Source organism: Cololabis saira, chromosome 15 (genome assembly GCF_033807715.1).
Source record: "Cololabis saira isolate AMF1-May2022 chromosome 15, fColSai1.1, whole genome shotgun sequence".
NCBI lineage: Eukaryota > Metazoa > Chordata > Actinopteri > Beloniformes > Belonidae > Cololabis > Cololabis saira.
The window spans coordinates 12140471-12165560 of record NC_084601.1 but is presented as its reverse complement, the minus strand read 5'-3'; the positions used below and the strand labels follow the sequence as shown (position 1 = coordinate 12165560).

The 25090-nt window shown below is 40.8% G+C and overlaps 1 protein-coding gene across 9 annotated transcripts; it reads left to right on the top strand.

Moving 5' to 3' along the window:
- Positions 1-764: 764 nt before the first annotated feature.
- Positions 765-24439, top strand: nfyc (nuclear transcription factor Y, gamma). Of its 9 annotated transcripts, none has more exons than XM_061742523.1 (11): positions 765-860; positions 11367-11476; positions 11602-11670; positions 14416-14529; positions 17645-17740; positions 19399-19575; positions 21267-21335; positions 21920-22075; positions 22361-22465; positions 22575-22631; positions 23201-24439. In XM_061742523.1, exons 2-11 carry the CDS (start codon positions 11378-11380, stop codon positions 23318-23320), a joined length of 1062 nt encoding a protein of 353 aa, XP_061598507.1. In that variant the 5' UTR covers positions 765-860; positions 11367-11377; the 3' UTR covers positions 23321-24439. The 9 variants fall into 9 exon arrangements, with proteins under 9 accessions (XP_061598507.1, XP_061598502.1, XP_061598503.1 ...); XM_061742518.1 differs by having other exon boundaries at positions 11599-11670; XM_061742519.1 differs by lacking the exon at positions 765-860 and adding an exon at positions 3932-4082 and having other exon boundaries at positions 11599-11670.
- Positions 24440-25090: the final 651 nt, after the last annotated feature.

Below are 25090 nucleotides of genomic sequence, written 5' to 3'. Positions count from 1 at the left end.
TCTGAAGTTTGACTTTTTGCACCATTACAACACTTATAGGCAACTAGTCATCATATCTTCTGCTCTCTGAAACACATGTTAATGCTCAATAGTACACATATATGGTTCTTTAATATATTTGCATTATACTAAGATTCATTCATTTTCAATGGCTTTTGTCCTTAATGGCTTTTTTCCTCCTTACATTACTTTTACTTTTATACTTTAAGTAGTTTTGAAACCAGTACTTTTACTTGAGTAAAAAACTTGAGTTGATACTTCAACTTCTACAGGAGTATTTTTAAACTCTAGTATCTATACTTGTACCTGAGTAATGAATGTGAATACTTTTGACACCTCTGCTAATAATGATCATGGTTTTAATAAATTACACGCAAGGTGATGACAATAGATAATAGATAATAGAATACTTTATTGATCTCCCAGAGGAGAAATTCAATCGTGCAGCAGCCAACACACACACGCCCAACGGTTTATACAAAAAATTAAAATAGAAATAACCAATAAATAGCTAAATAATAAAAAAGAGCAATATAAAATGTAGAAAAATTAGTAATGTACAAGAGAAAAAATAGTAAACACAAAAAAACGGATAATATTTACATGTGCAAAAATACGTGAGGTATTTAGTGGGCAAAGGTTATTGCACTTTCAAAGAGACAGGTTATTGCACTCGGGTGGCTACAGTTTGTTCTTATAAAGCCTGATTGCTGTGGGGATGAAGGACCTGCGGACGCAACGCTTACGTCATCGCGTTCACGCCGTCCGACTGTTTCCGGTTCGAGTTAGCAGCCATCTTGTTTCCCTTTTGCTAGCTAAATAAAATAAATAAAGAGCCGGACTTCCCCTCGTAAAAGAAAGTAAGTACAATAATGAAACTGTCTCGTGTGTACAATATCCGCGTTAAAGTTGCCCGTGATGGGTGGAAGCAGGGGCAATTAATCCGCTCCTTTTTCATTTGCTGTTGTTGACCAATAGAGACGAACACAGGCGCCATTTCCCTCCCCGCTCTCTGCGGCGCTTATTGGTGGCCCGGTGGAGGGATCACGATCAGCGCAGGAAACTGCGGCTCGGCCGCCGCCATTTTGGCTCTCGGGACTGGTGCTTCTTCAATACACCGGCTACTTCTGAAACGAGCCCGAATGGCGTCAGTTGCAAAACGAACTTAGCCTTAAAAACCTTGATTGGTGGAATCTAGTCCGAGGTTTGATTGGTCTGAAGGACAGATCCAAACGTTGTCTTTATTGGTTAGGCTGTTTCTTCCCCAGCGTCGCAAACTTTCTTATAATGGCAAGGTTTGCTTGTGGTTAGTGATTATTGTTATTAACTGCGCTGCAGCGTGAATGTCCAACAAGCTGCTGTTAACGGCAGTCTCTGCAGTCAGCCGGGACTATCATTGTTCACCTCCACTGCTTCATTTCTGTGTCCAGATACTGCTCTGCTTTAGGAGAGATGTCGCTGTATGCGCCACAGTGCGGGCTAGTTAAATTATGTGATCGCAGTATACGTCTCATAGGAAAGGATTTAGCTCTGGTTCAGTGTCAGAATACTCACTTTCCCTAAATGTGGTTAAATGACTATGTAGCAGATCTGGAATCGCAGTTTCATTGTACCCGCACTATGGCAATAAAGCGCCTGATTGTTGAATTACAGCAACCTGTATTAAAGGCTCAAGTATTAAGGAGTGAAGCCCTAACCTTGGAAGATCAGTTGGTTGTGTACATACAATTAGTTGTTAGTCGTTTGTCAGCATTGGGAAATGTGTTAGAAAGAAATATTCTTAAACGACTGATATACATACTTAAAAAAAACTTTATAGAACCATAGCTTTAAATTCAGTTGCATGATAAGAAAATAAACCCCCTAAGGATGGGATATGCACTTTTTTTTTTTTTTTTGCACTTTAAGCTACTGTGTGGGTGAATACTGCTACTAATATTACTAAGAAGAACAATAAAAGGCACAATTTATCTGTGGTAAACAAAATATTTTAATAGGAGACAAAGAATGAAATTAAACACAGCATTTAATACAAATTGACAGTCTTTCCACAAACTAACATCAAAATGGAGGACAGATTTAAACTAGGCAAAAAAAAAACAACCTATGTTTTGCAGAACAGCGAATTGGGAAAGATGAAAAAGGTGATATATGAACTATTTTCTGCTCTTGTTTTGTCTTTAGCTTTGGGTTTCTGCTCATTTCCTTTATATTTTTACTGAGTTGAGTTCAGAGGTTTTCTTTTTCTTTCTTTCCCTACTCAATCTAGGGTTAATAGCTCTTTTCTTGTTCAATCTTGCATTGACTTTATATTCAAAGTGACAGGTTGATCTTAAGGCACATTGTGCAAGTAAGTCTGCTAACAACCTGGTCTTCGTGTGTTTGTGTGCTCATGCTATTTGCATGTCTCTGGATGAATACATAGTTTGGCCACCCTGAGGGTGCAGTGTGTTTATGAAACCCAATGTACGGCTGGTGCTTGTTTATCTCCAAACAGCATCAGTGAGAGCAAACATGTCCCTGCTACGGGCGGCTCAGGTCATGGGAAGGTCTCATTTGTACGGTGACCTTGCCAGGTGTCATTACTCAGGCATTTTGGGTGGCCAGTATGCATCTACAGAGAAAAACTGCTCTGGCATGGTCGCCATGATGGAGAGATTAAGCTTTCAGTTGCTCCACTCTAATTATTAACTGGATGCCTGTAGTACCTGTTCAAGTCCCTGTGCTCCTCACAAAAATAGAAAAGGGAACATTTAGCTTTGTTTCTCTTGAGTCTGTATCTTGTGCTCCCTCCCTCCCTCCACTTGCTCTACCCCTCCCATCCTGTAACAACTCTCCTGTCTGTCCTTCTCCATCCTTCCGGTCCACCCCCCCCCCAGTTTTTTTCATTGATGGTGCAGGTTTGCTCTCTTTTCTCCCTTTTAAGCTTGTTGTGTTCCTCACGACGATAGGGATTTAAAGTAAGTGTTAGCTTCAGGTCACATCACTATTCATTTAAAAAAAATAAAAATACATGTATATTTTAGGATATTTGTTTGCTGTTTGAGCTCTGTGTCAGTTAAGTGTCAAGCTCTGTGTCAAGTTTACAGATTAGATATGGAAAAGCAGATCTACTTGACAGCACATAGAACTTCATGAGTTGTGCACATGAGCAATGGTATGCTGATTCTGTTATACCAAAGTAAAAGTTTCAACATAGAAGTATCACATTAAACTGGTGGTGAGTTAACAAGAAGGGCATTGTGTGACATTGCTGACGTGCTGTTTTGATGACGTTTTAATTGTGGAAGTTGCTGTGAGCATAGTTTTTAGGGTCAAGACAACAATGCCTTTGTTTATTGGCTTTCACCCATGTCTTTTGAGTCTTGTTTAACCACAAATAGAACAAAAATCAAATGCAATCTTTCCGCCCAATCTTCCACAACTACTTTCCAGTCAGCTGATTCCTATTTTATTTTGTTAAAAGGTCTGTTTGGCAGTCATTTCTGTGTAAATATTACTTGATTGGACTTTGATTTTGATACAGTTAGGGTTAAGATGCATAATTTTGTGTTACTATGTCGAATTAATAATGTTCCCAAAAATCACGTATTTGTTCACTTGTGTTATTCAACAAAAAATATCAAACAAATAATCATTGTTCATGGAGTTCCTCTGTTAGTAAATGCATATCAGTTCAAGGAATTCATTACTTCAAGGAGGCTGGTTAGAGGCTACCTGTGAGTGTGAGCAAGGATAAACGAGAAAGCAAGGACAAAGTGTGCATTTGTGTGGATGTGCATGTGAGACTGTGTACACGCATGAGACAGAGAGGCCGTCTAGTATGCTTTTGTACTTTAAATCATGTGGATGGAACATGCGGCATCTATTCTGGCACTTCTTTCAGCCAGTGAGGGCACGCCTGAGCGCCCGCATCACGGAGCTATCAGCCTGTCGCTGCAGAGCGGAGGCGGGGCAGAGGGAGACATTTAGTTTGACATTGTAAATAAGCAGAGACCAGTTGTCAGAGAGCAGTCCGTGGAGCCTCTCATCCGTCCAGCAGCAAGAGACACAGGGACCGCCTGAGAACAAATGATGGCGAGGCAAGCCACTACGAGCACCACCTCACACACTCTCCGAGAAGCTTTCCACAACTTTATTTGCTCTTTTTCTCCTGTAGTCATCTCTACTTTCTCTTCCTCTTTTCTTTTCCCTGACCCCTATCCTGCAGCTCAAGGTAACTTAGAACAGGAAGTTGCCTGTCGGTAAAAGGGGGTTGGGCAGAGGAAAGAGGAGGAGCAGGGGATATGTCACAGCTGACTGGTGTGTGAAACATCCAATGGCATAAGAGCGCTCTGTCCTTGCATTGGTTTCATGTGTCAGAGCGAGGTGGGAGCCGGGTGTGAGGCGGGGTTTGAGTATCATGTAGCATGCTAGATTGATTACTCTTGAATGTTAAAGGGGAAGGAGCCTAGAGATTTTTGTCTGTGAGTCGGGAGTGCCGCTGTCCTGTTTGCCTGCTGCTGTGCTGTTTTCTGTTCTTTCTCATCCTCTTCTCTGCACTAGGCCAGGGGTCAGCTCAAAGACAAACCTTATGGGTCCCGGGGCAGAGAGAAGAAGGAGGTTAGAGAGTAAAAAGACATAGAAAGAGAGGCTGTCAGCAAGTTGATGGGTCTCGGTAAAAAGAGAAACCGGAGACGAGTCTGCGAGGTCATTGGGGTACTGTTGAAGGAGACGGGGCAATCTGTAAAGGGAGAGTGGTAAAAAGAAAGGGGGAGGGGCAGAGGAGAGAGAGAGAGAGAGTAAGAGCGAAGGGGGGGGGGGGGTGCTTGCTCTTTAGTGTGTGTCTGGTTTTAGAGCTTGTTAAAAGACATCAAGGAAGCCAGAGTGCCTTTTGTCTGTTGATACAATCTGGGTACTGGAAGAAGTGTAGGAGTCTTGAAGAGTTTTTTTTTCTTTTCTCGCAACCTTTTTGTGTTTGCTGCTGTTGCTGCTCTCAAGGAGACTTGAGCAGGGTTATCTGTTTCCATCTATTCTACTGTGCTTCAACAAGGCAGACCGCTCACCATGAAGGGCATAGGGGTAAGTGACAGCAGGAAACACACGTAGAGGAAAGATCTATCAAGTTAAGTTGCTTCGACTTTCCCAATAAACTGTTCATCTGAGTTTATTTTCGGCTGTCTCTCCATCACACTTTGCGGTGAAAAGACAGTGTCTGTCCTTGGTATGTTTCTCTCATCCATGTCCTTGACCTGTCACTTTATAGCAGCATTGATGGTTTTACAGAATCTTCTCATGTTACAGGAACTGTTTCGGTTGATTTTGTTGTGCGGTTGTTTTTTTTTTGGTACTTTTCTATTGTCAAAATAATATTGTGAAAATGAAAGCTGTATTTGTTTTGATTTTTGATCATCCTGCTCACAGACATCCAATCGGTGCCCCATTGGTAACCCTACGGACTTTAGATTCCTGTTATATGCTGAATTAATGTCAGATGCATTTCACTGTGTTGGCAGTGTTGATATCCTGGAAGCTCATGGCCACAGGGCCTTGGGCTCCTGGTAAATGTCCAGTTTTTCTCCAAATGACCTTGCAAACGTATTGGCGCTAGATGGAATTGAACAGAGAAGGAGGCATCCGTGATGAACAGGTCATTTGTAGTTTATGGAGACCTATGGCAGGATAATTCTGTGTTGTTGTCACGTTGTTGGTGTCAAGGGTCCCCAGGGGTGGAGGTACAGCTGGCTGCAGTGACCTCAGGACCCGCCAGGCTCCCTCCCTGACAGTTGCAGATGCCCAGATGAGACAGACTGTCAGCCTGTCAGCTTCAGGGGCCGAGAAGGCTAATAGTTTGATCTGATCTCTTCTGATGGAGTCTTTGGAGGATGCCTCATCTCTCACTTGTCCCTGACTCCCTTTCTCTTTCCTCTCTTGTTCCCTAATTGAAAGTTTCTATTGGTGCCTTTGACAAAACAGAGTCCCGTTGGGGGAAAGAGAAGGAGAGATTGAAAGAGGGAGACTAAAAATAACTCTTAAGTTGAAGTCTTTGCTGCCAAATCCCAGGGTTGGCTGCTGTCTGCATGAGATTTGAATATCATTTGTGCCCTAAACTGAACTACAGACACACTAGGAGATCAAAACGTAAACGAATAATACTAGCCACTCAGCTCTTGCACATCACTTAGGTGAGGTGTACAACTGTTGGTTTACTCTTTGTCTTTGTCCTCACTGTGTTTTCACTTGTGTATGTTATCACTGAAGTCAGCGTGTGGGCAGCCAAGGGGGAGCCAGCTGTGTTCCAACTTGTAATATGCAGGTATGTCTAGGCCTACATACTTTAATGCCAGGGACTGGGCCTAGCGTTGGATGAAGGTCACAGGAATGTGAGATTGTCCCCATTCTATCTCTGTTAGCAATACGAGGTGGGCATGCAGAAGAAATAAATGCAGAATACAACTCATTTGTACAGTGTGCAAGTTTTTTTTATTTTTTTTATTAATCTGCTTACAAAGTGCAAAGCCTGAACCACTGGGGTCACTTAAGTGCTGCAGTGAAAGTTGGAAAACCTGTCCTTTTCTACACCCCCCTCCCTCCCCTTCTCTCTTTCATCTCTTTCTCTCCCTCCTCCCTCTCTGGTTTCTCTCTCTCTCTCCCTCTCTCTCCCCCTTCTCTGTTGAATGACCTTGGGAGATCAGTGACTAGCACTTCCTGTAGTTCGCTCGAAGCGGAACCAAGGGCAAAGTTTGCATGGCCATTTGGTCAGCTAGCTTGGTCCAGTCGAACCAAAAGGACAATATTGTGCTGGGCTTCCCAATGAGTATTAAAATCATTAAATGCTCTTATTCTTTTTTGTTTTCTTTTGTTTTTTGTTTTAATTTGCAACATATTTGCATCAGCATCTGTGAAACTGTTGCTTGTATCCCAGTAGTTAATCTGTAATTCCTGGCTGGGAACTTCTTGTTTTTTTTGTTTAGCAGGAGTTGATCATTTACCCTGCATGTTGTACTCATGCCATTTTGTTTCTGTGTGGTATTTGCGACTGGGATCATCAGTGCGAGTGCTTTCATAGTTCACCATTTGTGTGTATGTTCTTTTTATATAGGGCTATGCCTGAAAATGAATCTCAGTATGACATTTATTGCTTTGATTGTCTATTCTATCAGAATAAAACTGTCTAAAGAAAAAAACATTAGGTATTTTCTCATTTGACTGTTTGGCAATATAAAAATAATTGAATGTGTCTGTTTAAGACGCCATTTCAAACCAAGCAGGCTTCAACCTTTTGTGAACTGAATGTGCCCAGTCAGCATCATTTATGAGTTAATCCATTAACTTGTTAAGAAGTTGGTATTGCATTATCCAAAACAAAAAAAACATAAAACCAAACATGTGTTTAAGCAAATGCCCCCTCTACAATGACATGGTATTACTCAGTAAATATGAGATTACCTTAAAGTAATGGTGGATAATAGCATGTGCATGTCAATTCATTTGTATGTATACTGTTTTAATCCTCACTGAGAACTGCAAGGTAGATGTGAGAAGTTTTAAACTCGTGTTGCTCTTTCAAACAATCTGAAAACTGGTCAACTAGAACACCCGCAGTGCCGTGTTAATGTTTATGCTTGAACTGGGTCCAGTTTATGCTGCTTTGTGTATTTTGTTTGTGGGTCAGCTTCGTTTTGTGTACTTCTGCTTACACTTGAAGTGTCAGTCCTGCTTCAGGGAAACATTTCAGAAGAGAAGACTTTCCTTATTATTGTGTCAGCAATTGTGAAACTGATACCTTTTAGGGAAAAGTTCACTCTTCGACCTCAAATAGACTGGAAGGCTGCCCCAAACTTACATGCCTCGTTCCCTTTCAACTACGCGGAGCCAGAGCCTCAATGCAGAAGGCAAGTAATTAATTTGGCTAAATTAGCTGCTTAAGCTGAAAAAGATTATTCTGGCTCTTAACCCTTTCATTTCACTCTTGGTCTTAAGGAACAAATTAATACAGATGCATCTAAATTACATTAGTTTATTCCGTTTTCTTTTTTATGGGTCTGTTTTTCTGCCTCCACTTTGCCAGAGTTGTCTGTGTTTATGGGAATTGAAGGCTCGTGTAAAGTTGCGTGATGTCAGAGTTGGAGTGAGTCGTCAGTGCTGCCACGACTGGGTACTTGATGTGACGTGCCATGGAGCGAGAGGGGGAGGGAGATTAGGATGAGGTGGAGAGACGCAGGAATGGGCCAGCAGAACAACATTAGCGCTGATTCAGCTGGTGCAAGCAGCGCAGCATTGACTTTCTCTGAGAGGTTGGAAGAGGTCGATCAGGTGAAAAGAAGTTAGACAGAGGAAACAAGAAACGCATAACCACCAAGAGGGAAGTGCTGGAGAAGACACGGAAAGAGAGATTTTGAACCGTCAACGGAGGATGAACAAGGTGCTGTTGTTGGACAAAGCTGTTGAAGAACGTGTCCTCAAAGACACATCAGGCAGCGTTGGTCTGAAACCCAACGCTGTCATTTTTCTGTCCCTGTGACCTGATAAAGGACAACACCACTGCAGGGAAGAGAAGACAAAGGAAACACAGCACTTTATACCCTGATATAGCACAGTAGCCGTTTAGAGATGAGCCTGTCGGCTCCAGTGCACAGTACAGTGGAATAATCCAGCCTCTTTAAGCATAACAAGTTCACATCAAATGAAATACACCAACAGCATTTGCTGATATCTGATCTAAAGTGATTTACATTTATGACCATAATTGGTAAGGAGTGAGGTCACTTCACATGCTTAAGCAAATTCTGTAGTTCCCTTTAAGTGATACTTGTGAGCATGACATGGATCAGAAACTAATACTGCCCACCCTGCAGATAGAATAACACTTCTTGATATTTTATGTCTGTATATATTGGCATCAGCCTCCAGACCTTTTTGAAACTTTACAACATTGACACTTGTTGGCTTTTAAGGACTTGATACGTTTTCTTTGGGGTGTTGAAACCCTTTTTCATTGTGTTTGCTTAGCAAAACTTAACCCGGACGATAGATTGTGTCGGTTGTGCACTTGTGCATGAGAGATTGACAGGCTCCCACACAAACTTTCCATTGATGCAAAGCGTTGGAAAATATGGTAATAATGGTATGCTGTAGGTAGAACACACTAGCAAGCTGCATAAGCAACGCTCAAGTGCATGCTAATGCTTACCCCCCCCTCTTCTCTCACATGTGCTGTTTTTTTAATATTCTTAATTTTCTTTCCATACTTAACACTCTTCTCATACTTGCTTTCTCATCCCTTGTAACACATCGACTTGATTTCCCCTCTGCAAACTCTCCTCCCCCGTCACTGTGGTTTGTGGCAGGGTATTTACAATAAATGTCATGGGGTTAGAAAGAGCAGGTGGGTCTGTAAGTGGGATTTAATTTCAGCCCTACCCTCAGAGTGTTTTCAAATATCAGTCAAGGGTTCAAGAGGAGTCGGTGTACGAGAACACAAAAAGTTAAACGGGTCTTTGTGTTTTATAGTTATTGTGTGTATTCTGGGCCAGAGCATTGTTATCATGACCAGCGGCCAGATGGTTGTCTGTAATGTTAAGCAAACTGCCTGATTATTGTGCCTTATCTGGCAACCAGCTGGAGATAGTCGCACAAGGTGACAGACAGTACACACAGATAAACAAGGTTGTCTTGTTCACAATAATCACAAGATCAAGTGCTCATGCTGATGGTAAAAATGTCATTTAGCTTGAAAACCAAAATATGCTTGCAGTTGTCATATTGCAAAGTACTTTGAGACAGCAAGAGACTTCTCATAGGTTGCTAATTTAGCAGCCAGAAGATGAAAAACTACAATTTCCATCAGTCATCCCTGTCATGTGGAATGCTGGGATTGTTCTGGAGACTGCAGGTTTTCAATCAACCTTGACATGCAACTGGACACTAGATTGGGGAGGCACTGTCAAGGTCAATCACTAGGCTGGCAAGCCATAGATGCAAGCAGCCTGATTGATTTGTATGAACCCAACCCCCCCCTGCCCGTCATTCTGTCTTATTGATTAAAGCTACTGTTTGTTGAAAACTGAATGGCAGAGTGGGATGCAGCACTGCTTCTTATTTATTATTAAGTAACTTCTACAACTGACAGAAGAGCAATCTTTCCTGTCAAAAATCAATCTGTTTTCGGATTCAGTGTAAAACATTAATGTTTTTAGCTGAACTTAACAGAATCTAATGGGGAACTTGGGCAGAGTGTTTGAAACACATTTTGTTGTAAACTATTTAAAAAGTTTTGTAATGGTCTCTCAGTTGGACCAGGAAGGCCATTCATGCTTGTTTTCCAAAAGTAGAAAAAAATAAAAAGGAAAGAAAAGGTAAAGTGCAGTCCCCTCTTCTCTTAGCAATCTTTCTTTGTAGTGTCATGACTCCCTCTTTCTGTTTTGTTTGACCCACATAGCTGGATTGCGCAGCACTGTGTCTATGTCCCTGTCTGTCTCTTACCTCCCCCAGTGGAAACCTTTGGCTCTTTGTTTTAGCTCTGGGTTAATGCTGGACTGGTCAAGGCACTACCCTTCCTTCAGCAGCACATAGAAACCTGTCTAGTCTTTTTTTGAGTATCTCCTCACACACACAAAACCCTTATTCCTTCCCCCCACATTTCTTCTTCCCCCCTGCCAAATCTTTTCACAAAGGTGGGGAGAAAAAGGGGAATGCATGTGATCAAGACACTCAAAGCTCTACAGGCTCAGACAGGCAGGCAAATATTCTCCCACCAGATTCCTGGCATGCCATAGTAACCTGCTGAATTCTCTTATGAACCATCAGACTCTGTATTGAGGCATTGGGTCTTATATCTAAATACATTTGTTTGCAATATTATGCAACACGTGGAGTCTGTTTTTATGCAGGCTTTTGTTATAAAAATACTAAGTTTATTACGAGGAAGTTATTTTTGCAAATACTCCTGTGCTTTCCACATCTGTGGCTTTAGCAGCATCCTCACTGCCGAGGTCACTCTATATTTAATTGCACATGAAATTCTTGTGTTTGTAAAGGAGCTGCGCTTGAGTGCTGAAGGCACAAAAAAGCCATTCATAATCAGGGAATGTGCAGCTGGGTCTGATAGTGGGTTCTTCTGGGTTTTGTCAACATCCCATAGGGAGAAGAAGCCCTTTGGGCTCCCTTTAGAGTTCTCTGTGTTGCAGTTCTAGGCTGTGATGGGATCTGTGGTTTTTGACAGACAGGAAGAGCTTTTGGCAGCATTGGCCCGGTTTGGACTGGTATTTGTCCTTGGCCTGATGCGACTCTCTGAATTTTCACATCACATGGGTATGTCTTGGGTTTACCAGTGAAATTGTTTGCATAAATTGGTCTCATCCTCTCTCCTCCTCTCTTCCTTGCAGCAGAGTAGAAGATGTCTGCAGACGGGTTTGGATCTGGAGGCAGCGATGCCCAGCAAACATTGCAGTCCTTCTGGCCTCGTGTTATGGAGGAGATCAGGAACTTGACCTTGGTACGTTATGCTCACTAATACAGACAACACACACACATCCCCAATTACAATATTTTACTTAATCTACTAATGCTCAGAGACGTACAGTCTAGCACTATTAACAAATATCTGCTTTTCTTTAGAAGGATTTCCGTGTGCAGGAGCTGCCTCTAGCTCGGATCAAAAAAATCATGAAGCTGGATGAGGATGTAAAGGTAATAGAAGAACACAAATGATGAGCTTTTTAAGAAAATGATTTTGCTTTGAGGAGTGTGTTATGAAAATAATCTGTCTCTAGTTCAAATCACAAATGCATTACTGGAATTACCTCACTTTTTGAAGTAGTCTGAGATATTTTAATGACCTAAAAGCTTGATCCAAAACTCAAATTCCAAAACAGAAATAAAAAAACAATGTCGTCATTTGCAACTCTCATAAGCCCATATTTTATTTACAATACAAGATGGAAGTCGTATCAAATGTTAAAGGTAAGTTATTGTACCATGTTATGAAAGACAAACTCATTTTGAATTTGGTGGCAGCCACATATCTTAAAAAAAGGTGGGACATGGACATCAAAAGTCTGGAAAAGTAAGTGGCACACAATAAATTCACCTGGCGAACCATCTTGCAGCTAATTAGGTTAATTAATGACAGTGGCACAATTTGGTCCAAAAAGAGCATATTAGGGAGGAGGCAAAAGAAGAAATCTGCCATTAATAAAATGATGTCAAAATAACCTGAGAGACATTAAATATCTCTTCATCTGCCGTCAATAATAACATGAAAACATTTTGGGAATCTGAAGAAATCTCTGTGTGCAGGAACAAGGTCGATATAATAGAATTGAGGTCAGCAATTTATTCAATATTGCACTGAAAACAGACATGATTCTGTTATGAAAATCACGGCATTGATCAAGGAATACTGACATACCTTCCACAAATGCTAAAGCAAAAAGTTAAAGCTCTGTCATTAAAAAAAACAACAACATGTAAATATGATTAAGATATGCTGCTGTCTTCTCTGGACCAACACACATTTAAAGTAGACCAAGGATAATACCCTTTCATACAGAGAAGAGCTCTGTGAGTAGTTTGGATTTATGACCAGTAAGAGGAACAGCCGAGTAGCTTCAGAGTGAAGAAGAGCATTGAAGTCATTCGTTTTAATGTAATGGTATTCAAAGATCTTTCTCTTCTGCTGTGTTTCAAACATAACATACATAACCATAGATAAACAGGTTTTGTATCTGATAGTGACAAAACTGGAAAACCTGAGGTGAGACCAATCAAAATTTGAAATTCTATTTTGAAAATCATGGGTGCCATGTCCTCGCGATGAAAGAGGAGAGCAGCCATCCTGCTGGTTATCAGCACTCATTTCTAAAGCCTGGATCTCTGATGGTATAGGGGGGGGAATTAAGACCGATGGCATGAGCCGCTTACACATCTGGGAAGGGAACGTCAGTGCTGAAATGTATATAGTATACAGGTTTTACATAATCATATACTCCCATCCCAACATCTTTTTCAGGCAATACCTTGCATCTTTCAGCAAGACAATGCCAGACCTAAAACATAGCTTTGTGTGGTCATGTTCAAGTTGTGAGCTGACCTGCCTGCAGTTCACACATTTGTACAGTTATAAACATTTGGCCCATCATATAATGGTAAATGACAAAGATGACCCGGACTGTTGAGCAGCTGTCTTCCTTTACCAGACGAGAATGAAAAAGGTCTCAGTTCCCCAATTGTATATGGGCTGATTATGAAAGTAGATGGGATGCTGCACAGGCGTACCCTGTCCACTGTCCCTGCTTTTCTGAGACCTGTTAATGCCATCAAATTAATTTTATTTATTTGTTTTTCATTAAGAGAGTCAGTTTCTTCACATTCAACACTTGATAGGTTTTCTATGTTTTGTTGTGAATAAGATGTGTTTTTCTTGTGCCAGGGGACTGGCTGACTTAACAGCTAAGACAATTAATGTAAAGCTTTGTTAAGTAAAACTCCAAAACCTTTATGCCCTTTAGCAAGCATGTGTTAATATTACTTTAGTGAAAAAAACTGGCATAACCATCCAAAGGACTTCAATCAGGTTTCAGGTTTGTTCTCCTTTCTTTGAATAACAAATTATTGTCACAAAACAAGATTAAAGTTGCTGGATTTTGTACCTTCTGTTAGTAAAATGAATTAACAATCTGAATGATAAAAAAAATCCCTTTATGTACACTTTGATACCATGACCAAACTCTGATCTGCTCTTGTCTCTTTGGTTTTTGTCAAGTTATGTCAACTGTTTTCAGTTCTGTATTCATGATTTAAGCAGGTGTGATTATTTTTCTCTCAATTCACCGTTTGAACAGCCAAGACTGTTCAGTCTCCAATAAGAAGCCTTAGAAAGTGTGTGTCTGTTCGCTTTGTGTCGTGACAAGAGTGCTATGCTATCCTCTTACTTCGGCAGCAGCTTAAAGTAGTAAAGAGATCAGCAGATCACTAACATATTTGAAGAAAAGATCTTTCTGTTGTTCCTGACACAGCAGCTTCACGGCATGACTGCGGAACTTGTGCGTAGCATGCTGTTGATAAAACTAAAAATGTATTCTTGGGCTTTACTTTTATCAAAGTTCATTAAAAACTTAACCAGTATGCAATTTAACTGTATTTATGTATTTATTGATACTGTCCAAGTGAGGGTTTATTTTTTGCTATCTCACAGCTGTAAATTAGTACATATGTTCAAAAGCTCCTGAGAATATTGACATGCATCCTGTAAATGTTTGGGACTTGTGAACATATAAGCAACAAAATTACAAATTAAAGCATTAGCTTGATAGTTTTCAGTAACTTATTGCCGGGCCTGGCGTGACTGGCTTTATTGTCCTAAGTCTGTAGGTGTGTGTGTGTGTGTGTGTGTGTGTGTATATAATCAGGTGTGACACCATCTCCTCTTTACAGATGATCAGTGCAGAGGCTCCAGTCCTCTTTGCCAAAGCCGCTCAGATCTTCATCACCGAGCTAACGCTGAGAGCATGGATCCACACCGAGGATAACAAGAGACGGACACTACAGGTCAGATACACACTGACGTCGTTTGACTTCATCTTCCTTGTCTCTACCCACATCCTTATGTGATGTGTGTATGTTATCTTGAGTTAATCACACGCCAATTAAAAAAAATCAATAGCTGGTCACTTGACTTGATCTTTTTTTCTTATCCCTCATCTTTACGTACTGTTGTATCAGTTCTTGGACTTTTCTGTTTGTTTATTATTCACCAAGTGCCAAGTCCTCCACCAGATGGGCACTCTTGATCCAGTGTTTCCCAGTTACCATTTTTCTCTCTACTCCTCTAATCCAAAATTTGATCATTTGCAGCCTGTTCAGACCATAGGCTGTATAATTACTGGAGAAACCCCCCGTGAGGTCGCAGATAGGCTTTGTATTGCATGGGTCCATTCTGCAAATGGGCAGAAGGAGCCGCCCTTGGAATCTGGCTGGAACACAACAACCTTATGTCAATCACAGCTTGGTTGACTTAACTTACGCTCATTTATGATGCTAATTAGTATAAACATAAATTCTCATCAGATCTGTCCACATATCTTCATTTCAAGTGTTACTAGTGAAATGACATTCAAAAGAAATGGAGCCAGAGGTGAAACGAGGAACAGCGGCGCTCTGCGGAGACCCCGTCACCCGGCCTGATACTTACACTACATCCAACCACAGCTACCAGTATCGTGGCCTGATTTACTGCCAATGCAAGCACTTAGAAGGATCCTGAAATTATCTACTGTGGCTCCCGGCTCCCGGCTCCTTCAGCAAATCCACGCCAAACACTGCAAATAGGGTTACAGTTAGGTTTCGGGCCAAAGGCCGATGTGCATTTGCAACAGGAACTTTAACTGCCGTTTCGTTGGCAAAAACAGAAATGACCACTGTGATTAGCCCCCGTTCTTTGAGCACGAGCTGCTGTCTTAGCTACACTTTGCTCTCAGATCCTTTTAGGATCCGTCAGTGGTCTGTTAGTAAAATTAACAGCATGACGAAGCATAGTATATTTAAAATATGAATGATTATGCTGTATTGGGGGTTCATTCACAGCTCTCAGACCATATTCAGAAGTCAACACAGTGGCAATTGCTCGAAGCAAAAGATGTCAGTTAGCCATTGGCTAAGACAGCAGCCAGTCAGACGTTAACTCCCCAAATCATAGATAAATGTATTGCTTTGTATAATTTCATCTGATGTGGCCCAAAAAAATACAAAATTCACCCCCTGTACAGTTGCTTTACCATTTTAACATGGAGGTCACTGGAGATCCGCTGCTTCTGGAGCCCCCAGATGTCGGTCGATTACACTGCAGTTTTTAAAATATTTCCTGGATGGATCCAACACTGAGGTTAGAACTTGGGTTTAGACCTCATGATGAAATGCATCCTGAGAGATCAAATCAAGTGGTCAGAGCTCAGCGTGTGTTCACACCTGGCACTAAAATGTGCACTTAAATGCATCTTGAGGGATCAGATTTGACCTTCCTACTTTCTATGGAAAAAGAATTAACATGCACATCATTTTCACTTGCCAACACAAAATACGGTATTATTTTTAAATTTACGGTAAGACCCACCACTAATACAAAAGTATCCACCACAAACATGGAAAAGAAAGAGATTTATTATGGTAATTTGTGCACAAAATCAGATGAATCGGCTGAGCCAGTGGCTTATGTTTAGTAGGCGGTCCTTGAATCCACCACTGGACACTTTTGTGTTCAGGCTATGGAGAGAATGAGGACAAGCGTCCCAGTCCACGTTCACGTGTGTCCAGAGTGATCGGATGTAAATCCATCCTGGAGTGTGTTCAGACCTTGTATTAGTGCTGGCCTGATCTGGCTTGATACCTCAGAACCTATTTAAATGCAAAGTCTGGACAGGGCCATGGTCTCAGGATAAAAAAAAAGAAACATTTGTGAAAGTTAGGTGCAGGAAAATTGTGTAAGAAAACATGAAAGCCCTTAAGGCCCTTTATCCCTTCACGTACCTCTGAGAGATTAGCGATTCATGCATGTGTGTCCATGCCATCAAAGGGAGAAGAGGCTGGGAAAAAGACGATGTCATTAATTGTTCTTATCCCAGTTAGTCACACTGTTTTGTTTTATTTTTTTATTTAGTTACCTCTTGAAGGTCCCTCTCTTTGCTGTTTTCTGGCTTGCATGTATTCCCATTCATAGTTTTTTTTCCTTAAGTATAAAACTCATGATGTTAAAAATCTGTAATTGTTATTTTTTAAAATTTATATAAGACCCCATCTACTGTGAAAATACTATCAATTGCATTTTACACCAGAAATGATTCATTATCCATGTGTAATTTATCTCATGTATTTGGGGTTTATTTAATTTTTCTTTTCCTTTTTTTTCCCTTTTTTCTCATAACAGAGAAAAGCAGTGTCCCCTATTTACACACGGGCGTGCGGTCCTTTTGTGACGAGGTCATGCCAATTGGGTCACCATAGCAACGTTCATCAATAGAGAAAGCGTAGATGTGACCTGATGTTACCAGATATTAATCAAGATACTATAAATAGCCTGTAGTGCAGGGAGGGACACAATGGGGGGGTCCTGACAGCCAATATCCTGTGGAAAATTCCACAGAGACTGCACACTGCTGTGGTTGTAGGAAGGGTTTTAAAAGCAGTGGTGTGGATTTAGGCAGCGGTTTAATTAATGAATTTGCTTTTTTTCATTTCCAGTTCTATCTGCCTATGTATGTGTGTATATATATATAAATAAATAAAGATCTTATTTATCTTTAGAAAGTCGCAATGTTTGAGAAAAATTATCCTGAAATTTTTTTTATCCACTTTTTTTTATAAATCAGTTATTTAAAATTTTCTAAATTCTAAATTTAATTAGTACATTTTCTATTTACTAATTAATTTGCCTCTAAACATATCCTCACCGCCTATTTTAAATGTATTTATGTTTAATAACCTTGGTTATCAAAGCAAGCTACTTTCCCTACTACTGGGAACTGTACTCTAGTCCCATTGTTTCCCAACTCTCATGTGGATATTTTGGGAATGTTGACCTCAGACTTTGAGGCATGTTTATAGATATGAAGCTGCATATAGATAATTTGCATAATCAAGCTCTGACCTTCTATGTCTCTTGTCTTTGCAGAGGAATGACATCGCCATGGCGATAACAAAGTTTGACCAGTTTGACTTCCTGATTGACATTGTGCCTCGGGATGACCTGAAGCCCCCTAAACGACAGGTAATAGTCACATCACCGCCGTAAAAACCTGCAAGGCAAAACTAAAAAACGGCTGCTTTCGCGGAAGATATAATTTTAAGGCTTTTTATTGAAGTTGCCACACAATAAACAGCTGGTCATGTCGGTAGACATCGCAGCGTCTTCTCATTTGCTGGCAGTGTGGAGATGCTGTAAACATCCTTGACTGGAAGCTGGGGTTTTGATAGCGATGGCTTTCAGTCGGATGTTTGCAGCATCTTACTGTCACAGGCACAAACAAGCGGCTACTGCTTAGTTGTACTATCAAAGACGTATTTTTAACCAGGAGGTTTTTCAAAGGTTATGAGAGTAAAACGTCACATGATGCTGAAGCAAGAGATTAATTGGCTGTGTAAAAGATGGAGAAGTGAAATATTAAAACATGATGGACTGTTTCCAGGCATGTAAACATCCTACACTCTCAGCTGTGTTGTCATGGAGCTGGGAGAGGGGTGTTTACGCGCCTGGTGATGGAGAAACGTCATTATTATGAAGCCCTGCTCATTGTTCTCTTATAAAACAGAAATATTGACGTTTATCAGTAATTTATATTTGTGAGTGAGACCTTGATTAATTGTGCCAGCAAGCATCTACCCTGCTGTGCTGAGTAACTACAACGCCAACAAACTCTGACTCTGCACTTTTTATTCCTCGTGTCTCATCCAGTAAGTGGGAAGAGAACGTGTCCATACATCCATACATTTATTTATACAGCACTTAAGAACAACCTTTCGGTGTACAGGTAATAAATAAAATGGAGGATAAGTAAGCACAATCAAAATCAACGAAAGAACAGTGGAAAAACAATGAAATACAGTAAAATATATATAAAGATAAAAGTGTCATCGCACTACTGGGTGTTTTAAAGCCATGCTCAATAAGAAGGTTTTTAGCCTAGATTCTGAAGATGCTGAGGTCAGAAACCAGCTGCATCTCGGCGGGGAGCCTGGGGGCGGCAACGGAGAAGCTCGGTCACCCCACTTTCTATATTTTGAACTCGGGACTTCCAGGAAAAGTTGATTAATTGACCTCAGAGCTCTACCATGATTACGGACGGTTAAAAGCTCAAATAAATACAAGGGTGCGAGGCCGTTAAGAGCTTTGAAAAAAAATACCTCAAAAGTTTAAAATCACTTCTATAAAGGACGGGAAGCCAATGAAGGGAGTCAAGAACAGCAGTGATGTGCACGTGTCTGTTAGTGTTGGTTAAAAGACGAGCAGCAGCATTTTGCACAAGTTGAAGGCAATTAAAAGAAAACTGGTAGACTCCAACATAAAGTGTTAATTAAGGAATGGACGGCCTTCTCCAGGTCATGTCGACTTCAAAACATTGTAACATATTTGAGTCCTTTTGGTATTAGCTGCATTTTACATATAATTCAGTGTGTCCTGATTGATCAGCACCGTGTATCCACCATGTTCAGGTCCTTCAGACCTGCAGAGTTTGTTAATGACCAGTATGATGTTTGTGCTGGATCTGACATCCAGATTACGTTACTCCACCCTAGACACATCCCATCAGTTATTTATCAGACCTGCTCTCATCTACCGTTACACCTGCAAAAATAATTCATGGAGATGTATGGACTGATAGGCCTCCTAAATGTGTGTGTGTGTTTGTGCCCGTGTCACACCTTCAGGAGGAGATGCGTCAGTCAGTAGCCCCAGCAGAGCCAGTGCAGTATTACTTCACCTTGGCCCAACAGCCTGGAGCCGTGCAGGTTCAAGGAACGCAGCAGGGACAGCAACCCGGTGCACAGGCGGCTACGACCATTCAGCCGGGACAGATCATCATCACGCAGCCACAGCAGGGACAGGTACTTTAACACCTTGCTGTTACCACTTTACATTGATTTTTTTTTTTTTTTTTTTCCCCACAAAGCAAATGTGAAGCAGACCATACATATAAAGAATCAACCGATAAACCAACGATAAAGTACAGAGAATGAGACTTTATCTATTGTGCTTTGCAGTCAGACATTTGCAGTCTCAGCAGCAAATTCATGCCCAACCAGTCCAAGAAATTCTGCTGCAAAAGCCTTTTTTCTTGAATATTTCTCCTGGGAATAATGATAATAATGATAATATTTTTATTAATATTATTATTAATGTATTATTTATTTATTGAATTACCTATATTTACCTTTTTAATTAATGTATTATTCATTAAAGGTCATTTGTACATTAAGTGATTAAGATGTGTGGTGAGTATTAAAGAGTTTGGATGTTGCACAGCTGTATGAGGAGAATCATGCTTGAGTTTCTGATATTAGGTAAGGTAAGTGTTGACCTTCAGAAGTGACCTTTATTTCAGCAGCACAAAATGTGAGATGAAAGACCCAGAAGCCGTGACACCCCTCCTGACTAGCCCACATATACAAAAACACCCCGAGTATTGGCAGCCGAGCATTTCTCCTCAGGGTCATAGTTTTCAATACTCAGCAGGATCATAGTAAGTCATAGTTGGGGGACGTCATCCTATTGTTTCCTTGTAATTGCTACTTTTTTCTGCTCTGCGCTCCTTCTAGTTTGGTCCCTGCGTGCTGTGAAGCTGCGCTGCTGTGCTGCTTCATGCTGCTTCAGCAGGCTGCCTTTAGCTGAGCTGTCATACTTATTTAGGCCCGATGTGATTCACTGTCCTGGTGCTGCAGTACCCAGGCACACTTCGACATTCACCTTGTGCAGACGCCATTGTTGGCTGTTAACTCGCTAGCACATTTACTTTGTTAAACTAGTGTTCAAATGATAAATCTTTAACTTTTTTTAAATTGAGCCCGACTCTGCTATCACATCAATGTATTCTGGTATATTTTCCCCCGTTTACGTTGAAAGTAAAGTTTATGTAGCCTCGAATCTTACTCCCTCTGCACCTCTTTATTGTTACAAGCAACCCACCATCATTATTCTTTAATCAGATTACATCATTCCTTCTCTTGCCCTTCCAATCAGACATTAAGCTTGTGTTATATGAAATCCTGGGGAATAGGATGAGGGGACATTGACTTTTTATTCATTCATATCTATTATTTCTGTCAGTGTGCAGACTATGGAGTCACTATTTCACATTGTTGTTGTCAGTTCTGCCATTTTCAATCCAGGTAAATAATCATCGCAAATACTGTCAAACTACAATTGTATAAATGTGCAAATGTGGTGTATATATGGGTGTTTTAAGCAAAGAAGTACCAGTTTTGTTCAGTTTGACCAACTTCTGACTACTGACGAGCACAAATTAACATTTCATTCCAGTTACTTTTATCATTTTCTCTTTGCCTCATCCCCCCTGATTTACCATTTTGTTTCAGAAACAAGCTCCTTGATTTGACGCTCCTTGACGTTTTCAGCTTGAAGCCTTTGTTTTCCGATCTGATTCTTAATCTTTCGCTTTTGCGCATACTTGTTCACACGCGCCACTCTTGCTTACATTTGTGCATCGAATTGTTGCGATCGCTGCTTTCTCACCGTGTTTCTTTCTCTCATTTCCCCATTCTGTCCTGTCGGCCATCAGATGTTGCAGGGCGCCACAATGCAGCAGTTACAGCAGGTGCAGGTGCAATCACAAGGCACACCCATCACGGTAAACACACCTGCATATACGATGTTTACTCTCCACACGCCTAACAGCAGAGGCTGCTGCTCGGTGCCTCGTGTTGCCACTCGATGTGAGTCGCCGCCAGCTGGGATACGCGCATGTGCAAGCACTGTGGGGCAAGGCAGACCTCTAAAATATAGATACTGGTTACATCAAATTTGAATTTAAGGTACCCAATGTCTCATGCTTGTAACAAGACAAAAATGTAAATATTTAAGTGAGTTACAATCAATTTGGGGACATTTTTTGCATTAAATTACATCAGCAGCCAGAGAAGGAGGCGGCACATTTATGTTGGGTGGCAACTGACATCGGGTGGTGAAACCGCGGGCTTGCTGGTCTGTGGGAGAGACTGCAGTATGAGATCAGATGGCCTTTCCTGGATCATGTGACGGATAAAAGAGAAAGAGAGGACTTGAAACGTGTGCTGATTATCTTTGAACTTATACGCCTCGGTTTGATTGAGTGCATTCCAGGGACTTCAGTGATGTTGCTGCTCTCGCTAATGTTTACATTTTTCTTTGTCTGTTTGTCCTTTTCTGTTCTTTGCTCCCCCTTTTTTCCACCAGAGTGCACCTGTTGCCATGCAGGTGGGCGAGGGCCAGCAGGTGCAGATCGTCCAGGCCGCAGCTCAGGGTCAAGCTCAGACCGGCCAGGCCCAAGGCCAGACCATGCAGGTCATGCAGCAGATCATCACCAACACGGGAGAGATTCAGCAGATACCGGTGAGATGCTGTTCAAGGCTGGAAACAAAAGGAAAAAAAAAAAAAAAAAGATCAGTCATTGGTGCTGACGGAGAAACAAAGCAAGGGAGGGCTTAAGCGGGGATTGAAGGAGAAAAGGTGACCAGGCCCATCGTTGTGTTTTGATGAATGAAGCACACGGTTTAGATGATTAACAATTGAAGGATTCGGTGTTGTCCACAGTTGGAAAATGGCTGTGTCCTCTGTGTTCAAATGACCTTTGCACTAAACCGAACTCTGTCTCCCTCTTGTGTTGGTTGCTTGTAGGTGCAACTAAACACGGGCCAACTACAGTACATCCGTCTCGCCCAGCCCGTCTCCGGAGCACAAGTGGTGCAGGGACAGATCCAGACACTTGCAAACACGCAGCAGGTAAAATATCACTTGCACATAGAAAATGCACATGGATTTGTCAGAACGGCATGAATTGTGGTGAAACTACCCGTGATGTGCAATACTTGAATAAATTGTTATCTTTCAGATTACACAGACCGAGGTGCAGCAAGGACAACAGTTCAGCCAATTTACTGATGGACAGGTACATTTCAGTAATTACATGTAAAATAATCAAAACGGATTATCTGATAACTGTAGAATAATTTTTATTATAATTTGATATAGATCTTTTGTTCATTGTTTTGGTTCAAATGTTGAGACAGGAGGAAGCCTTAAAAAAAAAAAATCCGTCAAGTTGTTAATGAGAAACAGGAGTGGGATTAAATAAGTTTTCTTCTTCCCACTCCCTTTCGAGTGTTAACGAGTTAATTTGTATTTTGAACCTGCACCTGATAAACCTGGTAAAGGTATTTGTTTAATTTTATGTTGCACGCAGGTCACTTATGTTATGTTGTATTGCTCGAAATAAAATATGAATGAATGAATCAAACCAAGAAAAAAAGAAAGAGGTGAAAGATTGTGGCCAAGATGAGCAGAAATAATAGTGTTCCAAATAGGCATTTTAAAAAGACGTGACGATAAAACCATATAGAAGATGCTTACCGGGATTAATGTAAATGCCATTTTGTAATAGCTGAGGAGCATGCTGGGATCTTGTGGTTGGATGCAATCCTGCACGACTTTCAACGTCCTTGTTTCTCTGTTTCTCAGCAACTCTATCAGATACAGCAGGTGACGATGCCAGCAGGACAGGAGCTGACTCAACCCATGTTTATTCAGTCCACCAACCAGACAGCTGACGCGCAGGTCACGCAGGTCACCACCGAGTGAGCACAAACGGGACGCTTCCTCCTCACACATGCAACACCAGCCCACGTGACGCCAACTGATGCCATCAAATTCGACAAGGGATGCTTGATATCTTTAATTATTTTTTATTTTCCCGAAACACGGCTCATTGAAATGAGGGACCTGGAACACCCATGTTTTGTAATACATTTTAGTACGCTGGATCAAAAACCAAAGGGACACTTTTACAATCAAATGTCAGATATTACATCCACACTTTGACTTAGTGCACCTTTTGTACTTTTGTCGTCACATTGCTTAAATATATGAATAAACGCACCCATGTCCTCAGTCCCTGACAGCAATCTTCACACCGAGCTCTGCATTCTTCCTCTTTTCACAACTTCAGTGATATTGAAATGGTAGAGTATTCCTGTACCGGCACCTTACCTTGTGCTCTTCAAGTGGAAACTCACAGCTTTGTCTGCAACAAAGTTCTGGTCGAAGCCTTCAGATTCCTCACCTCATTCTTTTACTCTGTGATCGTATGATTTGTACCCGTCATTGTTTATCAAGTAGTTGACGAATGAAATTAAGCCATATACCTCAGATGTATCTTTTCCAGCAAGTCAGACCACGGGATCTCTACAAGAGTCCCGATGTTTGAACCTAGCGTCCTGTATTTCCTCCGTTGTGTTGTTTTCCACATTGACGATGAAGCATGATTTTCTGTTGAAAGGGCTTTATAACTGTAAAGGCTAACTGTATGCAAGAATGTGTGCGTGGTCGTGTTTTGAGCTCCTTCTCTGCCTCTCTGTATTTTTACACAGCCCTCTCCGCTTGAGTGGTTTACAGTCTTGAATCGTGTGCCCCGGTGTACGTCTCGTGTTAAAACACATGACTCCGTCTAAAGTAGAAAAAAAAAATACCCTTACGTAGAGCTTTTTTTTTTTTTTTCCTTCAATGATATTTGGCCAATTGTCCCATTATATATATATTTTTTGTACAGTAATGTTTATCGATATTATTGTTGTTTTTGCATGTAGTTACACTTAGCGGCATTACATGCAATAGATAGGTGGTTTTATTTTTGACCTTCTTTTTTGTAAACAATTTTCTGTTTGTGGAAAAAATGAATAAAAATCTGATCTTGTCTAAGAATCCTGTTGTGTGTGTCATCAGATATTAATCTTTGACACTTAATAAATATAACTGAATGTTGTCATCTGACATTGTGGTGTGTTAATCCCTTAAATCCTGATATATCATATTTGATACATCCATTACCTCTGCACAATCCTTTAATGATTGAAAAATTACAAAAAAATAGACATAAATAAAATTGTACAGTGTATTTATGAAGATATTAAATGTGTATATATATATATATATATATATATATATATATATATATATATTAGAGAATTTAAAGACAAAATTGGGGTATTTTTAATGTCATTATATAATAAAGCCTTGAAATTGAAGGGAAACAAATGGCTTTCCTACATATTATTTATTTTGTTACACATTAAGGGGTACATTTCTTAAAAACCGTATCATTTCCGTGCAGGCAGATGAGATTTGTTCATGATAAAATGTCATAATTAGACCAAGAAAGCCAGATTTGGTTGAGCGCCTGGCTCGTATTTGGACAAACGGAGACGTGAGAACATTTCTGCTGATGTACAACCTGACCCAGGGAGATCACTCCCACGCTCTGTATCTGCAGGAAAACCCGCCCTACAGCCACCAACCAGAATATATATATATATATATATATATATATATATATATATATATATATATATATAT

Bases quoted from the DNA above. Each gene is read 5' to 3' on its own strand.
- nfyc (XM_061742518.1), top strand. From the start codon at position 11,378: ATGTCTGCAGACGGGTTTGGATCTGGAGGCAGCGATGCCCAGCAAACA. The intron at 11,671-14,415 runs GTAATAGAAGAA...TCCTCTTTACAG, and splicing joins AGCTGGATGAGGATGTAAAG to ATGATCAGTGCAGAGGCTCC. The intron at 19,576-21,266 runs GTACTTTAACAC...GTCGGCCATCAG, and splicing joins CGCAGCCACAGCAGGGACAG to ATGTTGCAGGGCGCCACAAT.